Below are 23,229 nucleotides of genomic sequence, written 5' to 3' on the forward strand. Positions count from 1 at the left end.
TAACTCTGAATAACTACAACAGTTTAGGGCTTTATAGAAGCCAAATATGTCTGGTGAAGTTTCATCCGAACACATGTTGAGAATATAAGTTCTCCAACGCTTAAAGTGTTGCCATTTTGGAAAATTAGGTTACGTACAAGTGAAAAATTGCATGGAAGCGCTCATTATTTCTGTACTTTACCAAGTGCTAGCTCGTAAATCCGGTGTAGCCAAAGTGATACCAAGGACAAAGGCCCCTTGCACCGGGGGCGAAGCAAACGAACTAGATGCCTCGCCATTAAAAACCTCTTAAAAGTAAAAAAAAAAAAAAAAAAAAATATTCTTCATTCCAAACGCATACGCGTAAAGAAAAACAAAAACTAATACAAAAAGAAAGAAATCGGAATAAAATCTGTACCTAGCTGCATTAAAGGCCAGCTGTATCGATCCCCACGAATTAACTTCAGCACGGTGCTGGTCCTCCAATAGCGCAGGCTTTTTCCACTGGCCACGCATCGCCGGTCCACTAATGATAGCGGTCAAGGTTGATAAGCGGCCATTTCAGAATCGAAGGACGCATATTGTTCTTTGTACTTTTAATTTGTACCACGGTATGTTCAGTAATTGCCGTCAGTTTAGAGGTCTGCAACGTACAATCTAAGAACCGGACGCAATATTTTGTCAATGCCTCGGTTTTTTTTTCGTGACTGTTTTTTGTTAGCTGTTTAGCGATGTTGCATGTGAATGACGTAAGCGGCATGTAGGCTGTAACGTAAGGAAAGTCAAATGCCCCTATATAGTAGAAAACCTCCAAGTTATAAGACGAACACGAATTCCAAAATATTGCATTTTGTAAGTAATAATCATCGTGAAACCCTTTAGGACAAAATTTCTCACGTGCTATATAACAAAAACTGGGATTTAAAAAAAAAAAAAAAGCTCGACAGAGTGATGCATACGCAAAATTGAGACAGGACACTGCGGCTGCGCGTAATGATGCGGCTTAGAGACGTATACAAACGATCGGACAAAGCCAAACGATGCGTCGACTATTCAGAGAGCAAGTCGTCTGCTTCTTGCGTAGGGGTTGCGGTGACATCAGATGGACGCCGACTTCTGATTGGCTTCGATTGGAAAGATAGGGTCTAGACGCCAATGCTAGGTGCCCCGAGGTCTACCCATCATATTTTTTTCGGCAGCCAATAGGAGCTCGGCGTTCTGACATTCATCGCAACCGATGTGCAAGATATGGTCAAACGCCCTAATCTCATTGACTAAGAAGCGGTAAGACGCTTCTAAAACTTCCTGACATGGCCTTGTGTACGTGCGCTCGTGCGATCCGCTTCTGTACAGGCCTATGGTTCTTCTTTTGACATGACGGCGTTTGATATATGTCGTTCTCGTAGACTAAATCCGCGTGTTTCGTCCACAGAAGGCAGATGCCCGCCTTGTCCCGTGTAATCGGTAGTATCAAATCGACGACGCAGGACGGATGTCGTAGAGGAGTAACGATAGTTTTTTTTTTTCCCGCGAGTTTGCTCGTGGCGATCGTGTCATGTGACTGCGAATATTTCGTGAACGACCATTGGACCATTGACCCGGAAGTGTATACAGCATCATTCTCGGAACGTTTTTTCCTGGCATCGCACACAATCTACATACTAATCCCACATGAGCTCGAGATAAGCAAGCCTTTCTGGTACAACGGTAGCGAACGTTCACGCTCCGTAGAACTGGGGTCCAAACCGCACGTTTTTACGGGTCTCGCATCTAGGCATGGGCAAGCATGCGAAACAGCGTCATGTGTGCGCGCCATCCTTGGTGTCCTCTCGCCTCCAACGAGGCTTCGAATTGTTCCCGTTGAGTGCCGTCCGTCTCTTTTTAGAGTATACACCAACTCATGTTTACAAACAAACTCTAGCGCCCCTAGCGGACGCCACCGGCGCCGCGCATGCGCGGTGGATGGTGGGCAAGAAGCTCGCCGTCGCCCATAAAAAAAAAACCCATTGAATTGCGTTGTTGTCGGGCGTCGGTGTAAGTCCCCGTGCCCTTCTTCGCGTTGGAATTGTTGATTCTACGTCCTCCTAACAATGTCTGACTACTTGAGCGGCTTCAGCAAAATTAACGAGGCTCGTTGCACCGCAAAACGTCGCGTGAATAATGTGACGTGTGGCGATTCATTTCACGTGGACGCCACAGAATGTGCGTTAAAGCACGACTCTCACGATGAGATTCTGCTCGCTATCTTCAGTCGCGACGTCGCTCGGACTGCAAAAGCGTGGACCGTAGCTGAGATGGTGGACGTCGATACTGAAAACTGCAAGTAGAATCGGGCATTACAAGTCGGTGACGGCCACTGGTAACAATGATCAACATCTTCTTGTATTTGCTTAGACTTAGCCTACTTACCCCAACCAACCTTCAAAAGTGTTTTGAGGCCTGCACTTACTTCTTATCGAAATTATCGGATCAACGTTTGATTTACGGGCCGCTGTCGTTTGAACGAGCTGACGACAAAACGCAGACAAGTTTGAAAGAGCAGACGACAGTTCGAACGGATGGGCAGTGGAGTGCGGGCAAGAAGCACGGCGTCCCGCGTCAACAAACCATTGGAATGTCACGTTGTCGGCGTCCTGTGTGAGTCTGCATACTCTTTTTCACGTTGGAATTGTCGATTCTACGTCCTCATAGCAATGTCTTACAATTTCAATCGCCTGAGCGAAATTATCAAGGCTCGTTATGCCGCTAAACTCTGCGTAAATAACTTGACGTGCGGCGATTTATTTGCATGAACGCCGCAGAATGGACGCCAGAACCATGATGAGATTCTTCTATACTTCGTTTCAGCTCCGGTCCGAGCACGACCGATGTGTTGAGCCGAAGGGCCAATCAAACAGCGAAAGAGCAAACGTCATGGCGTGCTCCCTGCAGTTGATAGGACCAGCCGGTATTCGCCGTCTTTCTCTGCGTGCTCTTCCGCCGGCTAGTCCTATCAAGCGCAGAGAGCACGCCATGACGTTGCGCTTTTTGCGCTGTTTGATTGGCCCTTCGGCTCATGACATTGGCTGCGCTCGGACCGAAGTTGAAACGAAGTATAGCTATTTTCGGTCGCGACGTCGCTCGTACTGCAAAAGTGTAGAAGGTAGCGGCGATGATCGACGTCGATACTGAAAACCGGAAGCGGGTACAGACCAAGCGTAACAAGTCGGTGATGGCCACTGGTACCAATGATGAACATCTTGTATCTACTGTTTACACCGAGCCTACTTAAGTCTTTTGAGGTCTGCAATTACTTCTTATTGCAATCACCGGGTAAAAGTTTGGTCTACGGGCCACTTTTGTTTAAACGAAAAAAAGAGACAAGTTTGAAAGCAGACGAAAGTTCGAACGATCAGGCGGCCGTGTGGATTTGAAGACGCACTGAACCCGCCAGTGGTCTGGACAACTTGGCGGTTTTCTCTCGCTCATGTTGGAACAAAACAAATACATCTGGCGACCACAAAGCGTTGCCCGCACAAGCAATCGTAGTTCGACTGCGTCTGGTTTGCCCTTTTCACGGCTACTATCCACGTTCTCCGACGAACAGAGGGAGCAGAAATATATAAAAACTGATCTTCAAACCTTTCCAGACTCTCTTGGTACAACCCCCGTCGCAGCATCTTGACGAGAAGGCAGGTTTTTTTTTTTTTTTTTTGTAAATCCTCCCAAAAGAACACAGGAATGCATGTCTCGCACCTCGACGTCTGCCCACCGCCCCAGACCGGAAGTGCGCCCGACGCGCCACCACCTCGGCCTATACTTGATAGAGTGTCCAACTGCTCGATCAGCGTGACGTGGTTTACGGCCTGCATTTGCAATCCAAGTCGCGAGGAGCAAACGAAAGCGTCTATCGTCAGCAAACGTCTCCAAGCTTCGCTCAGCGTCTCCACCATGCTGTCCTCTTCCCCACTTCAAAAACGCACGCATGCGATCATTTCCTCAGTCTGTGTAGGAGATGTCCGCCATTACCTTGCAAAGGCTCTTGACGGTTTTAGCTGCATTCTTTCTGTTTTCCTCTCTTCCTCTCTCTTTTTATCTCTCATATCTAGTTTCTCATTTAAACACCCGTCACAAAAAACGGGAGAAATAAAACAACAAAAACAGCATTTATATAGGTAGAAACAACGTAACGCTCTTTCGCTTGCGCAGACCGACTTGCATTCGACACTCGGAACGAAGAACTAGACCATCCGATTCTATATCAAATGATGAGGGTGACGTGAAAGTATAATGCAGAATCGTTGATGACCCAAACGACACTTCATGGGCGCACTGCACCACCTTCCCCTCGGTTTTTTTTTTTTTTCTTATTTATTATTTCTGGGGGCCGCCTGAAGCGTGCGCGCTTATTTAGATATTCCCATAGTTGCGGCATTTAGTGGCCAGTAAGGAGGAGTGCGAGATTCGAAAAACGAAAAAAAAAAAAGCGAAGTGTAGTGCGCGACCTCAATAGAGTGTATAGGTGCTGGAGCAATACGAGTGCGACCGCCCGTGCATAATGAACAGGCGTCGTCGAGCATACGCCTTCACACGTTGGCATTATGCGCGATAGATCGGCCCAGTTCCCGTCCTCGCGTGTTCTGGATGTCACCTGTGAATTATCCCAACGCTGCAGTCGAGATTAATTTTTGTTCGTTTCTAGGAAGCGAAAACATTGTTTTTTTATGTTCTGGGCTAGGTACATGGGGAAATTAGACTTGGAATGGTTAACCTACTATAAACAGACGCGGTGCCTTATATATTATCAGAGGCAAAATTTCTCTATGAGCCGGCGTCCTCCTAAGCCCATGGGGAGAGCAAGTCGTCTGCTTCTCGCGGAAGAGTTGCGCTGACGTCAGAAAAACGCCGAGCCCTGATTGGCTCTGATGGAGGGATAGTGGGTAGACCTCGAAGCAAGGTGCCTTGAGGTCTACCCACTATCCTTTCAATCACAGCCAATCAGAGCTCGGCGTTTTTCTGACGTCAGCGCGACCCCTGCAAAAGAAGCAGACGAAATCGCGGTCCGCATAGACATTTTCCGTTTCATTTCGTTCTCAGTCACGTGAGATCCGTATCTGGTATGCGGGACGAAAACATAAGAAAACATTTCAACCTGGAATATGCCAATAAACAGAGGTGGGGCAAAGCAAGAATATGTGTCAATCGCGTATTTCTCGTCAGCACCTTCGCGTAGATATCAAAACGCGACTAGAAGTGACAACATTCAAGATGGCTGCGCCCTTGCGGAAAAGGCAGCGTTACCAGAACCACTCATTTGGGAAACTGTCATAGAGCCTGCTTTGAAAAAGTGGCGCCGATCCTTAGGCCCGCTTCAGACAGAGCAATTTCGCCCAGCAATTTGACGTCGCAATACCAGCAACACGGGCCGCCCGCGTTCACACGCAGCAACCGAATTGCTCACACCTGCCATCATCATCATTAAATTTGATTTTTCTTTAACTATTTAGACGCCCAGCTACGCGCTAAAAACGCGTTCTTATATCTTTGAACGACGTTGAGAATACTAATTCATTTTTCTGAAGCTGTTTATTTCCAAAAACGATCCATTTCAAACCAGAACTAAGTCTTTAGCTGTCATCATCACCACCACAGGGGTGTCACGTGAAAATATCGCGTCTCTGATTGGCTGCGGCCGCTTCAACCGTCTTCGAATTGCTCCGAGTAGCTCGCTTGTTCGAGCCGGACCCGATCTCAGCAATTCGCGTCGATCTAGGGAAAGCTAGGGAACAACCCGCCAGCAACCTCAAAATTGCTGGAAAAGTTGCCCCGTCTGAAGCGGGCCTTACCCCAGTACCCAGCTAATGGCGATCGCAACGCTGCCGTTTCTCCCGCAACGGCCACTCCGTGACCTGCATGACTGCACTTACTGGTTCCGTCGAGTCACAGAAGGGCCAGTGGCGCTATCTCGTAGGGCCATCTTGCAGTAGCCATATAAAGCAACTTTTATGTTTCAACTCGTCGCTAAAGGGTGGCGCTGTTATCGCATTTAGCTCGGTCTCGGTGGACGCCAGCGGCCCAGGTTTCAAGAGCGAGTTTCCCAATTGAGCGTTTCAGTAACGTTGGGAAAAGGTGTATATAGTGGCCGGAACCAGGAGTGGAATTCTGAGTGCCTTTAGAATTTTTTTGATAAAAAACAAACAAACAAAAAAAGCGTAAAAATATGTCACGCAGAAAAAAAACCCCAAACATTCTCGTTCTTGCTGCCAAGTGTTTTTTTACTGATATAAGTGCCACGTACGTCCACAGTGTCAGTTCTTATTTTGTCGATAATAGACGTTAGCGGACGCCGGATCATATAAAAAAATGTGTCTTTATCATTATCTTTTTTTTTTTATTCATGGCAACGTCATGTTATCCAACTTTCGCGTTTTATTCCAACCGCTATAGCGTCACGTTCTTACGGAATTTCAGCTTCCTGCGATGCGTAGTTTATATTTACGCGGGCAGAAAAGCACGGTTCCCTCCGGATGCATTGCTGAGCAGTCGATCATTTTCCTAAATGTTCCCTCTGGTACCGACCAATACGGTACAATCAACATTTTGTTTTTTCTTTCTGTGCGATACGTACTTTTTAGAGGGGCGATATTTGGCCCGGGTTTCCACAAACAGACTGTATATACAGATATACCGCATATGAAATCAGAAACACTCGGTGAAAGTAAAAGCAACAACAACGTGTAAGGTTACTCTTTTCGGCCGGAGACCGGCCTTCGTCAGGAAGGACAGTCTCCGGCCGAAACGTCGAGGATTAAACTTATCTTCTGTTATTTTCACCGGGGGTTTCTTATTGTCTTGTACCCACGCCTTCGCCCCCTTCGCCATGATGCCCGTGATCAGTATTTTTGTAGACTTAAACACTACTGCGTTTAGTGCTGGCGACTAAGGTGAGTTATAGGGTCAGTGGGACGTAATATAGGCTGTTAATCGTGACGATGAGTCATATCATTAAATAAAACTAGTGAATTAACTTTTTATTGGTAAAATGCACGTTTGGTTCCAATTATAACTTGCTGAGCGTCATCAAAAACCACTAAATTAGGAAGTTTCAGAAATATTTGTCGGTGAATGGGAGGCGCATGTGGTGCGCTAGTGCGCTAAAGTTACTGCTTGCGCAACAAGCACAAGGCTGACGGTGAGCTAGGGATTGTTTCGGCAAGCTCGTGGCGGGCGTCCATCGCGTTACATAGTAAGGTGAAACAAAGTATTTGGCTATGCCGAAAAGCTAAAAAGCTGTTCGTTGTGTGTGTGTGTGTCTTGCTGCTAAGCAATATTCCTCAAGGGAAAGAGGCGCGAAAAGCATACGCGAAAAGCAGGACTAAAAAAAAAAAAAAAATAACGTTCATTATTCATTTCTGTTTTTCTGATCTCGGTTGGAGGCTACTCTCATGAAGTGATTGTTCATAGTTAAAATTTTAAACAGCGCACGAACACGGAAAAAGAACAAGAAGGTAGACGAACAAGGTGCTGACTTACAACTAAAGTTTATTCGTGCTGACATCAAGTATAAATACTGAACGTCATGACAAACAAAGATAATAACATGAAATGGGCGCCACGTGCTCCTTAGCCACCGTTATGCGCTGTCACTTTGTGTCGAGAAAGCAACATTCCTTTTCGGATAAACATATGGAAGGAGTGCTGACGCAGTTTTCCCCCAATTTTCCAATTTCCCGCGCCTCAATGATTTCTCGAGTGAGTTTGTCTTTATTTTTCCTAATCACTTCACACTTGTCGAAGACGGGAGTACAGCAGCTATCACGACAATGCAGGCCAAGGTGACCTGACACAACTCTAAAAACGTTATACATATGTTCTCGCAAGCGATCATTGAGGCAGCGCCCCGTTTGCCCGACGTATCTTATGCCGTACGAGAGGGGAATAGAGTACACCACTCCCTCCACACAGTTCACGAATCGGTCGTGGTGTTTTTTGGTGCAACCCTGTTTTTCTTTAGAACAGAGGTTCACTTTTCTGCACAGCCCAGACAGCTTTCCCGGAGCCGAAAAAAACACGTCCACACCAACCCTTCGGCCAACTTTCTTTACGTTGTGCGAGATCTCGTGCAGGTATGGTAAAACGGTTACTTTTTTGTTAACCCTATGAGCCTGCTGGGTCGTTTCCTCACGTGCCTTCTGAAGTAGGCTCTCAGCAACTGACGTCAACAGGTAAGACGGATATCCCGCATATCTTACTCTTGATGCTTGTGCGTCGAAGCTCTCTTTCACCCTGTGGGGGCAAGACTTGAACAAGGCATTTCTAAAACAGAGGTTAACAATTCCCCTTTTTACTAGTTTGGAATGCGCTGAGGAAAAAGGCAAAATGGGTTTCTTAGCCCTCGGCTTATATACCCAGCACACATGGCCACTGCGTCAGCACTCCTTCCATATGTTTATCCGAAAAGGAATGTTGTTTTCTCGACACAAGGTGACAGCGCATAACGGTGGCTAAGGAGCACGTGGCATCAATAACATGTTTTTTTTATCTTTGTTTGTTTGTCATGACATTCAGTATTTATACTTGATGTTAGCACGAATAAACTTTAGTTGTAAGTCAGCGCCTTGATCGTCTAGCTTCTTGTTCTTTTCCGTGTCCTTGCGCTGTTTTAATTTTTCATCATGAAATACCAAGTAGCCCAAACTTCCACGTTAGTTGTTCATAGTGTTTTGGCTTTATTGTGCAATTGTGAAACGCGCACCTAGAAGTTCGGCATAAATAACGCCGTTGCAGCTCTAAGCAACCCAGCTAGGCGTTTGCCTATCAGTGCAGCAGTCTGTTCTGATTTTACCCTTTTCGTTTTTGAAATGAGTCATTCAATCAATCAGTGTATCAATGTGCCTCAAACAGCTGGTAAGGCCATAGGAGGGTTACACTTGCACGAAGTAAAAGACAATCATACTAAAAATATATTCACACTACACAGTGGGATTCAGTATTACACTTTTTTTAAAAAAACGTGCAAGGGTAGTGAAAAGGTCCACTTCAGAGTTAAAACACTTGTCGTACATGATATGCATCCAAGTCAACGGAGGACTATAGATTCTAAGTTAGGCGGGTAAAAAGAAACCGTAGACAGGTTTTGTCGGCGGAGAACAGGAAGTGAGCTTCTACTCAATAACAGGGGGGAATAATAATAGCGTTTAGCAGTTTATATAAAAAAAATAACATGACTAGTCTATCCGAAAGAGGCGAAAGACCAAGTTTACCCAAGAGACGCACGCGATCATAAAGAATTCCCCGTCTAATGTGGCAATAATACATAATTCTTGAAGTCGTCGCTTTGCACACTCTAACCTTAGCATTTCACTGACGTACAGGGTATTCCAAATAGCAGAAGAAAAGTTCAATCTTGATGAAACTAACGACCGAAATAAGTGCAGTATGCAGGTGTAACTGCGGAAGTTACGGTTAATGCGTGCAATTACGCCTAGGATGCGCAAGAAATCATTGATAACTTTGAAACATATTTGAGGTCTTTAGACACAACTAGGTGACCGGTGCCCGACCGAAAAAATCCGCCTGGTCTGGGTATCAAACCTGGGACCTCGCCATTACAAGCGGAGCGCTTTACCGACTGAGCTAACAAAGGGTTAGACGCCAGTAGAGCAAACGGGTTTTATCAGCTGCCAAATGTCTAGCACCAACAAAGGTGAAGCTTGCAATTGAAGGTTATGATTATAATGGCAATTAAATGCAAATGTGCAAGCGAGCTGGACGGGGTGAACAAAAAGTTCCGGGACTGATTTTGTAGCGTAGAAAGTGAGGGCAGTACAGTGATGCGCGCGCAGCAGTCAACGTAATGAACCTTCATGTCTCATTATACCGAAGGGCGTCGCTCTGCGAACATTTGGGGCTGCGCTACACTAGTTTGTTTGACCACATGCACAAGCATGATGGCGATCTTTCCATACACTGCAAACCAAGGCGAGAACGAACATCAACTTTACGTCAAGCTCAGCAAACATAAAACAGACCTCTAATATGATTTAGAGGGCTTATGTGAAAAAAAAAAAAGTGAGGTGTGCGAGGTGTTTTTGGCGGCACTCGCGCCTCAAGAATGGCAGAACGTCACTGAAGTCAAGGAGAGGTCGAATAAAGTCGCCCTACCGCTCTTCGTCTTCCAGCGATGTTCTGCCATTCCTGAAGCGCGAGTGCCACTTAAAAAAAACTTCGCGAAATTCACTGCTTTTTTACAAAAGCCTGCTGAATCATATCGAAGGTCTCTGCTTTATATTTGTCGAGTTAGACGCAAAATTGATGTTCGCTGTCGCTCTGGTTTGTAGTCTATAGTAAAATCGCCATTGTGCCCATGCACGTGGTCACGAAAACTCGTGAAACGCAGCTCCAAATGTTCAAAGAGCGGCGCCCTTTGGTATAACGAGACACGAAGGTCCCTTCCTTCAACTGCTGAGCGCACATCACAAAAGTTTGAGAAATACAGACCTTCACCAACCAAGTCCTAAACATTTAGGAGCCCGACGTTTCAACAGGTCGGGCTCAATAGGTCGACAGCCACTTAACCATCGGCGTATGTCAACGGACTAGGGCACTTGAAGCACAAAGAAGTCAGAGGACACCTGAGCGATTCTCATGTGTTGTAAAAACAAAGTCATGAATGCCGTTCTTCTGCTTCCTTAGTTCGTCTGCAGCGTAGCGGCGTGGACGGCCCCGTTTCGTTGGCCGACGACCGAGCTCGCGCTTTCGTGAAGTGGCCTCGCCGCGTTGAGCTCGGCCGTGCAACCTTTTCGGAGTTTGCCTGAGCGGGCTGTGCGGCCAGGCCCGCGTCGCCGCACCTCTCACCGGCGGCCGAGCCGCTGCGTGCGCTGCGCCACCATGGAGAGGGCTTTACTGGTGGCGTTTTTTGGAACTACGCAGCACGAGAGCCAATGAGAGCCTCGTTCCTTTAAGACGCGCACCAGCCAATGGGGGCCTAGCCATTAGATTTCTGCTACACGCGACATTGGGACGGGGGAAGGAGCCGTTTGGCGCGGCTTCGAAGCTGATGACGTCGGTTCGATCCATGGGACAGTGAATGCTTCACATTAAAAGTGAAGGAAGCAAACGGCACATCGCAGATGGAAAAGAAGCTACAGCACTCCACGTGCAGATAGTCTCCCCTGATGAAAATACCGAATCCGTTTTGAAACGTCGTACTAGTAACTGTTAGGACTTGGTTAGTTATGGTCCGTATTTCTCTTGTAGAGATGCGCGCATCGATGTTCCTAGTTACACATAAATATGGCGAAGAACATACAATATATTTATAATTTAAATCACATTTGGACATCGGATTGCACGAGCCCGAAACTTCGCAGAATACGTTCTCGGGAGGCTAAAGTTATATTCGGTTTTACGTGTTCTTGTTTTGAGGCCTCATTTTACAACTCCGTGCTTTATCAGTCATGCACGCTCTAACATTTTATTAGGCTGCCGCATAATATCCCGAGACTGCTATAGATACTGCCCAACTTTACAATTTGGACATCCCCATCTGCTCTACTTCGTTTTAGCTTAAAGGGGCACTGCAACGGGACGAAGAAAACCAAATGCTGCTTCAAAAGGCGTGCCTATCAGTGTCATACACGAGCGTTCAGTGACGAGATCGGTCTAGAGCAGGGGTGGCCAAGCTGACCCGGCCTAAGAGCTGCAAAGAAAACCACAAAACTTCCAAGAGCCGCGGAGGGGGGGGGGGGGGGGGAGGAGGAGGAGGGGAGGGGAGGGGAGGGGGGAGACACACGTTTTTTTAGAGCAAAAAACGAAACTCGAACTACTTTCAATATACCTGAGTCAAAAGCAGTCCAACTGTACGTAAGGCAGCAATAGCACACGACTACCAAACCGCAACTTATCTTTTAATTAAAAATGCCTTCCATTTATCTCTTTGGGGAAGTGCTTCGTGTGACCGGGAGAGTGTGTGTGTGTGTGTGTGGGGGGGGGGGGGGGGGTAGGGGGGTTACGGTAGGGAGCCGCGAGCCGCACTTTAACACGCGAAGAGCCGCATGCGGCTCGCGAGCTGCAGCTTGGCCACCCCTTGTCTAGAGCATCAGATAATGACGACATAGAATTCTAGAGGAAGGACTGGCTGAATAGACGCAAGTGACCCCTTCTAATCCCTTCAAGCATGTGACTCTCACTGAAATTTTTACTTGGAACACCCGTACATTTGTGGGGCTTTCACATCTTCATAACTGGATGTTGATTTCCAACATTTAGGAAGATCGCGCATGGTTGCTGCATGCACTCGTCGTTAGGTTCTCTGTTGGTTCAGACCAAGCACGTCCTCAACAAAAGAAAATGTGCTCCAAATTCTGAACTTATTTAGCCTATTATCCTAAAAATAAGTCAGACTTTTTTCTTCATTTTATGTTTAATGTGTTGCTAGAGTATCTCTCTAGTTAAAGCGAACGCGATGCGAATTAAAAAAAAAAAATAGCCAGAAACTCTTTGCAGGGCGCCTTCAAGCCCAGACGCAGCCGATGATACATGCGCGAGAATGTGGTCCTGACAGGTGCTTGCACTGCAGGAGCGCGCGTGCTTGGCAGGAACGCTGAAAGTTTGGAGCTCGCTCTCTTAGCTTCTGCTACGCTCACACCTAAAGGGAAACCGAGTATTGTGTTGAGAACATCACATTTAACCATTAAACTGAACTGTTTAACATGGTTTGCACATGACATCATCGCACTGTATGCTAGTGGTCAGAGATTTTTTTTTCTTTTGCTGAGAAAATTAAATTCCGTGGTGCACAATGCACACTGCAGAAGGTTCGCGCTCAGTGCAGCTCATGTATTCCGAAACAAAAATTATTCTTTGTTGGTGCAGTGTCGTGAGGAACGGCGCGAGCGCCTGGCACCACGAAAACGCGCTTTCTGGCAGGAGGGATTTTGCAAACGAAGTAGTTTTGTGGGATCACGCTGTCTGGTCTGAGCCCAAGATGCGGAGCAGAGGAACCTTTCCTACATACGGGGTGAAACAAGGAGACGCCAGGCTCCTTAAATCGACCAGAAAATTCGGTTTATTAACCTAGCTATCGCGCTACGACTTTGTGCAGCGTTGCCCACAGATGGTGCATTTTGTTTTTGTAAAATTTGCGAAGAGCGAACTTACCGGAGGAAAAAGTAAAGAAAGAAAAAGGCTTAGCTCCTATGGAAACGCAGCGACGCCACCGGTCTGCAAACAACACGGCGCCGTTTCGCACGGGAGACAAGAGATGGCGCAACAAACGCCGCCAACGAGCGAGCATACGGCGCCGAGAGCAGGCCTTTTTAGCAGACGATCTTGTCGACTCAAAAGCGGCGCGCGTTCCGCAGGCGGCGACAGTCGCGGAAACAAAAAAGACAGGCGCGGTAACAGCAAGGAACTGCAGTTCCTTGTCTGCTAAAGGGCCGGCTCTCGGCGTCGTCTGCTCGTTCGTTGGCGGCAGTTGGCGTCGCGACCGCTTGCGCCATCTCTTGTCTCCAGTGCGAAACGGCGCCGTGTTGTTTGCAGACCGCGGTGGCGTCGCTGCGTTTCCACAGGAGCTAAGCCTTTTTCTTTCTTTACTTTTTCCTCAGGTAAGTTCGCTCTTCGCAAATTTTACCAAAAAAATGCACCATCTGTGGGCGACGCTGCACAAAGTCGTAGCGCGATAGCTAGGTTAAGAAACCGGATTTTCCGGTCGATTTAAGGAGCCTGGCGTCTCCTTGTTTCACCCTGTATGCTTGGAAAACTACCCCCTCCCCCTCCCCCTCCCCCTTCTTTTCATTCGACGATGCTCCTCCGGAGAATACTTTTTTTTTTTAATTTCTGAGGGACTCCCTCCTTTGTTTGGGGGCGCCAATTCGACAATTATATTTGTGCCATTTGATAGCAGTAATCCTCCATTTATCTTTTTTCGCACCCAAAAGCTGTGAAGTTTAAACAAAACTGGGAGAATTTGAGCGGCTGCCTCTAAGGCCTCTAGAATCTTGTTTTCAGGTATCCCTGCCGTACACACTTGTAGTTTTATTTATCGTCCGATTAATAAGCCATATTTAGTCCTTTGAATGCTTCTATTTTCAGGGTCAACCTTCATGGGACAGCTCAGCAACAACGAAAACAGGTTTGGCTGCCTGAATGATGTGTACATATAAAATGGTTCATGCAACAATTTTTGTACTTTCAGTAAATACCACTAAAAGCTAATCCCTAACGTCGATAGCTTGCAAAAACACCAATTAGTTTTAGAGCGCAGCTCTTAGGCGCCCGTTTCCGGCTTGAGCGGCGTCGCTGTCACCGTCGTCGTCGTCGTCGCCGTCGGCATAACTGCGCCGTGCATTATGGGACGCGTGACGTCACTGTTGACGCCACTGATCACGGCATCAGTGACGATGACGATGACGTCGTCACGATGACATTACGTGACACCCTTGAGGTCACGTAATCCCGGTGACGTCACGTGACCCAGGTGAGGTCACGTGACCCAGGTGAGGTCACGTGACACCCGTGAGGTCACGTGACCCCGTGGGGTCACGAGGGACGGCGACGCCGCTCGGAGGGAGGGGTAGCAGGCAGGATGACGAGGTGAGGAGGAGAGGAGGGGTATACGTTCCCCTAGCACCCTTCCCTCCTCCTCCTCAAGAGCTGCGCTCTAATTCGGCGTTACAGGGAGTTGTAAGCCGACTTTCATTTTCTCTCTCCGCTCAATGGCAGACGCAGAAAAAATCAAAGAAAGAAATAGCTTTCCCCTCCTCAACTCGCTATTAGAACAAGCGGAGATGTGATCTGGCGCTAATTGTATACCGCCGCTGTTAAAGTTAGCTAATCTTATCTTTGATTGACCACGAGCCAACACGAATGTTTGGCGATGCTGGTTGTCAAGAACCCGAGCACTCGACTCGGGCTCATGACAATGAAGTACGTCACGATGTCACGTGACTCGCGGTGAGAAAAGGTGGTGGCATGTGACTTCACGGTGTCAACAACGCTAATACATCCATAGTCCGTTGCAACTCAAGAAGGTAGCGCGAGGGTAAGGAAGGCCGGGAGAAAGAAGCAGACGGAACGCTGGAGAAGAAAGGGGGAAACCTCCACCTCTCTCCAGCGTTCCGCCTGCTTCCTCCTCCCCGGCTTTCCTTTCCCTTGCCCTACCTTCTTGAGTTGAAACGGACTATAGTGACGTACTCAATTTAAGTAGACTTAACGCGGTGAGTCACGCGACTACGTCACATGGCCACGTGACGTGACATTGTATGGCAGCATATTTTGACACCATCACGTCACGTGACCACGTGACACATGATTAATCGTAGTGCCAATACAAAAGCGCCACGAAAACCCGCATTTTTTCATACATTGCAATTCGTTATATGACTATTTGATCACTACATAGAAATACAGCTGCCAATTTTTACTTCTAAAACACACATTTTCTAATAAAAAAGAAGACACTTACCGTGAACCGTTTTGAACCGGTTACCGTTATATTTTTTCCGGTTCAGTTCCAAGATGGCGGCGAATATTTCGGTTCGGTTCAGCTCCGGTTCGGCTAAAAATAACGGTTTGGTTCCGGTTTTCGGTTCGGTTCGGTTCCGGTTCGACACTCTGCAGGGAACAAGTGCTGTAAAAAGACGCTAATCCATTGGTTACATGTGCTATGGGTGTAGAGTATAGGATTCCACTCTCAGGTGGCTGCTCTAAGGTTGGGCAGACGTGACGCTGCTTGAACGACAAACTCCGAAAACACAGGTACGCTCTAGGAGCCACTGTGAGAGTACACCTGCCGGTTCACTGTAAAGCGTACCTGTACAAACCGTCATTTGGTTTTACCGCCATTTTAGGACCACACATAGACAAGGTGACACGCGAAGTGCTGGAGGCATGTCACACCACAGTGGGGGAGACAAGCGTATAAGTGTGACGTCAGTTGCATTGTCTAGGAACAAGCTGGAGTTCCTGAAAATGACCATGATGCGCCAGTGCGTGCCGTAGTGAGCAGCTATCATGGGTGGAAGATGCGCGTGTGAATGTGTGCATTGCATGTTTTCTTTCTTGATTCTGTAAAAAAAAACGAGTGGTTGCGAGTCAGCGTTTGTCCTGTCGTGCATGATCTTTTGTCGGTGTCCTTTGAACTCTTTTTGTTCACAATGTACGACTGCCAACTAGGTGAGCCTTCAACTTTATTACCCGAATCATCCCCTGTTTGGAAATTTATGCTCAAAGATTCCAAATGACAGCCAAACTACAAGCAGTGAAGTCCGACTTCGGTACCGATGGTGATTCCTGAAGAAGGGGAACAAGGGGGACAAAGAACAAACGCAAATGTCCAAACACAACTAGATGGCTGGTGCGCAACTGATAAAAAAATCTGCCTGGTCCTGGTATCCTACCAGGGACCTCTCCATTTGCAGTGGAGCTCTCTACCAACTGCGCTAACCAGGAGTTAGACGTCAGTAGAGCAAACGGGTTTTAACAGCTGCCACCAGTCTAACACCAACAAGAGTTGACGGCCTGCATCTTAAGGTTATAATGACAATGCAATGAATAGAAAGGTACAAGCGAGCTGAACAAGAATCCCCGGAGAAGGGGAATAATAGGAACAAGGGACAAACGCAAAGCTTCAGCCACAACTAAAAATATACTGGAAAAAGACTGAGAAAAAAACCCACATTGTTTTGGTATTGAAAGGGACGTCTCCATTTTCAGTGGAGCGCTTTATCAACTGAGCTAAGCAGGATTTAGACGTCAGTAGTTTTGTCCTTGTCTAGCCCGCTTGCAACTTTGCATTAATTGCGTTATCATCGTAGCTTTGGCACTTGTTTGAGGAATTGGCGCTAAGATACTCAGAGTCTGGCCAAAGAAGGTCTAGTTTGGCTCTACCCTTGGCCTATGCGGGCAATTTAAGGCCCTAAATCCCCGGACAAAAACAAATGTCGACCCGAAGAACTGTGCTACCTGAAAGAAAAATTGTAATAAGAAGTATACCAAATTATAAAAGGTATCGATATATAAAAACAAGAAATTACGTTCCTGATAGGATCAGAAACAAAACCCTGTTTCCGCTTGTTTTCTTCTCCTGGTTCCCTTCCCTCACGGCATTCAAAATCGTATGTTTCCATTTGACGGGGTAGATAAAAAAAAGAAGAAAACTTCGCTGAATCTAAGTAAGCATGGTAATCAGCAGAATACAAAGGTAACGTGTATGTAACGATACGTTCCACTTTTTAACTCTAACGGGAAAGAGTTCCTTTCTCTCAGATGAAACTTGTAACGGGAACGAGTTCCTCCCTCAGATTAAACTTATAACGGGAACGCGTTCCAAAAATCAGAAGGAACGAGGAACGAGCTTTCGTTCTTTTTTTTTTCTTTTTTTGAGAAACGTGTATTACACTGCTCGTGGTTTAGATTACGAAGGAACCTTACATTCTTTCCGCGCCCCTGAACACCAAAGTGGTCCCCGACATCCGATTCAGATTACGCTTTTGCGCGTTAGAGAATACACGTGAAGAGGAATCTCACAGACGCCTTAAAGACTTCCATATATCGTCCATGAGATTCCTCTTCAAGTATATACTACTGGCCTCTTCCTCTTCTGCAAAAATCGCCTCCTGCGAGCTGCCATCTTTGTTTGCTGGGCTGTGGAACGCCATCTGAGCATGCGCTGCTGCTCTGCTGTGCGGTATATCAGACGCTGCGCATGCGTCCACAGCTCAGTGACAGTTAACCCGGGGACCGACCGCAGCGGGAGCTACGATCCATCGAAGTCAATCCCAGTCCGTGTGGGTGTCACGTGGCCCTGGTGAGGGGGTGCAGAGACGGACGGAGAGCGTATCACGTGCAACGTTCATAGAGCAGCCGGATTGGCTGAGGTGGCAGGTGGCTTCCGCTGTGGTCGAACGCAAGGTGAAGCGAAGTAAACGAAGGGCAGGCTGTCACTCTGAGGCACCCAAAGAGATCATTTTGAAGTTCAACCATTGAGACCACTTTGGTGTTTGTGAAGACAAACAATATTTAAGAAAGGACTGTTTCTTCACTTCTTGTTAATTTACAATTATTTTTTAAGAAAACTTACGCCAAATTTATAGTGATGCTCCTTTGCTATGGTTCTGAATGAAATTATTATAAATAATAAAATAAAGTTATATCACAGAATTATCACTTGGGTGACTATTCTGTGTTATGGGATGGCTTGACGGAGTAGTTGTCCCTCTCCAGGTCTTACTTTACTCACATTTACGTATAATGCAATATAAAAGCGATATGCATTCGACTATCAGCACAGTGTCTCTGACCTCCTTCTTTCAGTTCTTGTGTTCTTCGCGCTGTTTTTAATAATTGTAGCAGTCGACAGCATCTACCATCTGCGTCCGTCACGTGCTTATGAAACCGTAGCCCGTTTTCCGATTTCACAGATCTGAAGCGTTGGGTTGCCGTTAAACGAGATTGCGCGAGGCACTATAAATAATCTCATAAACAAGAGGGCTCAGCGAACTGGTGAGGTCAGTCCGCGTGAACGCGGTCTTGGTGTCTGAGCTGTCCGCGCAGTGACAGAGCAGATACTACGAACAACGAAGTTTCAAGTAGGTAAGCGTATATTTCAGTATGTGTCCTGTGTCTACCCATGTTTAAAGGTGGATTAATTATGTTGAAACTGTAACTCATTATTGGCAAAAAGGAAAGATTAATTTTTGTTCTCAGAGTTACCGAAATGGGGCCATCTGACATATTCCTTTTATTATTTGATTGGTATTTAAAGTTGTTTTATTAAAACAAAGAATGTACTAGGTGCCTCATTGATAAACCACACTCGAGAAAGAAGTTTTATACATCATGAACCCGGCAGAAAGTGCTAATTGTTTGCTGAAAATATAGGTTTATTTCAATCAATTTAATTCACTCTCCAAATATATGCCCTTAATAGTGCGGCCACACCCAATATTACTATCTCGTTGAAGCGAAAACGCAACAACGCTAACTTTACCTCAGCCGGGCGGTTTGTACTTTAAAGCCTTCTATATTAATATTTGCAGGGCAGCATGAAAATGAAGAACCTTGTTCTTTTGCTCTCTATCCTCGCCATTTCTTGGGCTCAAATGGACGACAGACTGACGTTGGCCAACAACCGCTTCGGCCTTCGTTTGTTCGGCGTCCTCTCAAGCACACCTAACAGCAATGTCTTCTTCTCGCCGTACAGCGTGTCGACAGCAATGGCTATGGCCTACGCTGGAGTCAGGGGTGAGGCCCAGCAAGAGCTATCTCAGCGGCTTGAGTTTTCTGCCGCCGGTCTCTCGGAGGAGCAGGTCCTGGATGCGTATGCCCAGCACACGCGTCGGATCCTGTTGGTTCAAACTAACTCAACTCTCAAAGTTGCGAACGCTGCTGCGGTGCATGGAGGACTGGCGCTTCTGGCCTCCTACGAGAGGACCTTGAGTAGGTCCTTTTACTCCGAACTCCTGAACGTGGACTTCGCCAACGAAGCTGATGCGGCTGTTGCATTCATCAACGGGTGGGTACGGCAGAGGACACAGGATAAGATCGACGGTATCATCGATGGCAAGCTGGACCCGAATACGAGACTGATGTTGCTGAATGCAATCTATTTTAAGGGCGCCTGGAACAGGCAGTTCAACGCGAGTCTTACTGCAAAGGGGCCGTTCTTCAACGGCGGTACCGCACCCGTGCAAGTGGATGTCATGACGGGAACCTTCAATATCCCTTATGGGTACTTCGAAGACCTGCAAGTGGACATGGCGGAGCTTCCGTACCGGGGACTTGATTTCAGTATGAGCATCCTGCTGCCCAGACATAGCAATGCCCTTGAAGCACTGAAGAGGAACCTTACTGCGGAACTCTTTCAAAGCATGGTTTCTCGACTCAGGGAACGGAAGGTCAACGTTGCACTCCCAAAGTAAGTGCACATATTATAAGGCGTAGTGAAGAAACAAAAAAGGAGTTATCGAGACTTCTTTCAAACAACTGAAGCTAAATCATTTGGTTACTGGGCAGTTGACACTGGGAAGTTTTCAAAATCCTGAGATTTTACTCGACATGCGCGCCAACGCGGTTTCAGAAAGATACCGGCTTTATGTTATTCACATTGACTCCGCGCTTAGTCTGGAAACATAGTGGATTTAGTTAGGAAAAAAACTAGAAATGTTGACGTGTATAATCAAACCTGCGTCTCTTGTTCAGCCAAAACATTGTAACGTATGTTGACTCTCACAAGTAGGTGAAAAAGTACTATAAAAGACATTGCACCGTAAAAAAAAAAAATACATTCAGTCATTTTGTACAATATCATTACGTACGGAACCATTCTGTCTTAGAAAAGGTCGTCCTATGCTCAATTATGCTTGTTGTCGGTATATTGTGCCATGAGTACCTCTCTGTAAGACAACTTTACATTTATGTTCAAAGGTCCCATTGAGGTAGAGAGGTTATTGCACGCGAGTTTCAGAGGAACGCTCGTCCGTACCAGCTTTAGCAATCGATAGATAATCTGAGCGCGAAATGAAAAATTCCGAAATCATCAGTTTCTTGTTGAATATATGGCGCACAAAAGTACTGTCTGTCGCATGAAAGCTACCAATGTGCAATAGCTTTAATACATTTCCAAACGCTTCTTCCAGGTTCAAACTTGATACCAAGTACTTGTTGAAGGAAGCCCTGCAAACCTTGGGAATCCGAAAGATCTTCACGAGTGGCTCTGACTGGTCGGGCATAACCACCGATAACCTGTCGGCGGTGTCGACCGTGATTCACAAGGCGGCCGTGGAAGTCAACGAAGAGGGCAGCGTAGCAGCGGCGACCACCGGCATCGGAATAGTCGCCATAAGTTTGCCGCCTCCGCCGGTCGAATTCAGGGTTAACCACCCGTTCTTGTTCTTCATCCGTAACACAAATACAAATGACATTCTGTTCGTGGGACATATCAACGCACTCTAGTTGGGCCAGTTCCAAATGGAAATGCGCTCGTTAAAGACGAGAGAAGGCAGTGGAGCGTGTAGGATGTCATTTTTTTTGTTAAACTTTCTTTACGGGATGTTGCGCATGATCTGCAAGAGAGTGCAAGTGTGCATTAAACACATGATTCTTTGGTTCCCGTGGTCAAAGTCAGATTTTTTGCATCGTCTTCAATAATAATGTGGAGATCGAACGAGTCGATATTGTCTAGTTTTCCAACATCTCGATGGACTTGAGCATCGGTTTAGCTGTGTCCAGGTGGCTGCCATATCCCCGCGCTCTCCACGCTGCAGTCATTGACAACTTAAAAAAAAAAAAAAGTAGGGCGGCACTTGAGATGCTCATGCTTCTTGGGTTGGGGTTCGATCTCTAGCGTCCTGATTAGAGAGTGCCTCAATTTCATTGCGTGGGGAACAGTACTAAGCTGCTTGGGGCCCTCGTGCTATACCAAATGTAAAGTAAGCAAACTCGAGGAGTTGGCATCGCTGGTGGTTTGGAGATACGTACACTCGGTTTTAAATAATAAAATTTCGTCCAAATCTATAAACTTAACAGCCTCGTTCTTTTGATGCCTAAGCGTTTCCTGGTGCATTTTATATAATCTAAAAGGCAATTAACAACTTTCTCTTCTTTTCTTGTCTGCAACTTGATGACTTTATGAAATTTAATTGTCAAGGCAAGCTTGGTGTTTATAATTGATTACTAAAAATATTGCTGAAAAAAAAGTAGAAAGTTAACGACTGCAGAGCCTAGATTGAAGAGACGATCCGTCTTAAGCCACGGGAAGCGTTTGAAATTTATGGGCGGACGATGTTGTGGGGATTGTTCGAAACTGCGCCTGCGCGTCGTTGTCGCGTGGCGAGGAAGGAAGCAGACGACAAGGCGAGGACGCTTGTAGATGATCAACGCTTTTACCACCTCCACGCTGCTCGTATTGCAAACGCGGCCGGTAAACCACGTGACCCCGTCGAGCAATTGGAAGCTCTCCGTAATGTAGATTCTCGTCAAGTGCCATATGCAATACTAGCGCCGTACCACGGTGGCAGTCACTCTGCGAATCTAATTTCAAAACGCGTTTGGTGAAGGCGAAGTGTCCGGGAAACGTGTTCTTTCCGGTGAACATTTTGCAGGCCTTCCCGGCATCGAGGAAGCTGTGGATTGGGAAACGGCTACGTGTGAATATTTCGACACGAATACATGGCATGTCTCGGTATGGTGAGCACGATGCGCCAAAAGAATAGACACTGGGCTTATTCGTTTCGCTAAGTAAATTGTTAGATAAAAAATACTAACGAGAACCACTTGTTCGTATGGCAGCCTCTACGGACTAGACCATGTCTATGATCGCCTTCTACGCGCTACAGTCTTTGTCTACTGGGCTGTGAAACTCGTTTTGGGCATGCGCAGAGTGTCCTTTCCGCAAAATATCCGATGCCATGCACAGATCCACGGCCCAGACCCCGCAATTTCCGTCTCAGGAATAATCAGTAAAAATATGTATAAGTAGCACGCATAGTGTGCCAAATTAAACAATATCGGAACTTGAATCTTTTCTCGTTATAGTAAACTGCATAATCACAAAATGAGATGAATTTAGTGCCCTTTGTTATGCTGTAAATAGGTTTCCCGGACAAGACTCTAGCAATAAATGCTTTGACCGCAAAAAAAAAAAAAAAAAAAAAAAAAAAAAAAAAAAAAAAAAAAAAATTGCAGCGCCCAACGTGGGGCTCGAACCCACGACCCCGAGATTAAGAGTCTCGTGCTCTACCGACTGAGCTAGCCGGGCGACGGTATTGATCCTGCAGGATGACTTAAAGGACACGCCTTGTGCGTCTGTCATTTGATAACGTGGAATGTTACTGCCTAGCAAAAAAAGGAAGAAAAAGAAAACCCGAAAGCCCATGTCATTTTCCCATTGGTTGAGCAAAACGGCTCCAGGATAGCCATTGGCGGCCGCTTCACGAGAGCGTGCTAGGCCGCCGTTCTCGTGGCGGGCGTCGCCGGAGGGGGAAAGGGGGCAGGCGCCGCAGTATAAAGTTTCCGTTTGATGAATCTTAGGCTTTGGTGGACGTAAGCTCGGAGAGAAATTTTGTTCTTGGTTTTGTACGTTTTGATCCAGGTAACGCCGTGCGGTCACACTTTCGCATTTTATCACCAACGCTAGAGTCACATTCTCATGGAGTTTCTGGATTCTGCTATGCGCAGTCTATTTACGCTAACCGAAAAATCGCGCTTCGTTTTCTAGATCGACCCCTGTACACAAAATAAATATAAATAAAATGAAAGTGTTAACGATAG

General features: G+C 46.5%; 1 protein-coding gene and 1 non-coding gene across 2 annotated transcripts; one reads left to right on the forward strand and one right to left on the reverse strand.

Moving 5' to 3' along the window:
• Window positions 1–19,004: 19,004 nt before the first annotated feature.
• Window positions 19,005–20,913, forward strand: LOC8036355 (intracellular coagulation inhibitor 2-like). The gene is made up of 2 exons (XM_029970883.3): window positions 19,005–19,876; window positions 20,598–20,913. The coding sequence occupies exons 1-2, from the start codon at window positions 19,005–19,007 to the stop codon at window positions 20,911–20,913; spliced, it is 1,188 nt and encodes a 395-aa protein (XP_029826743.3).
• A 1,731-nt stretch (window positions 20,914–22,644) lies between these two features.
• Trnak-cuu lies at window positions 22,645–22,717 on the reverse strand. The gene has a single exon. It is a non-coding gene; the product is annotated as a tRNA-Lys (tRNA).
• Window positions 22,718–23,229: the final 512 nt, after the last annotated feature.

Source organism: Ixodes scapularis, unplaced genomic scaffold (assembly GCF_016920785.2).
Source record: "Ixodes scapularis isolate PalLabHiFi unplaced genomic scaffold, ASM1692078v2 PGA_scaffold13__105_contigs__length_92229423, whole genome shotgun sequence".
NCBI lineage: Eukaryota > Metazoa > Arthropoda > Arachnida > Ixodida > Ixodidae > Ixodes > Ixodes scapularis.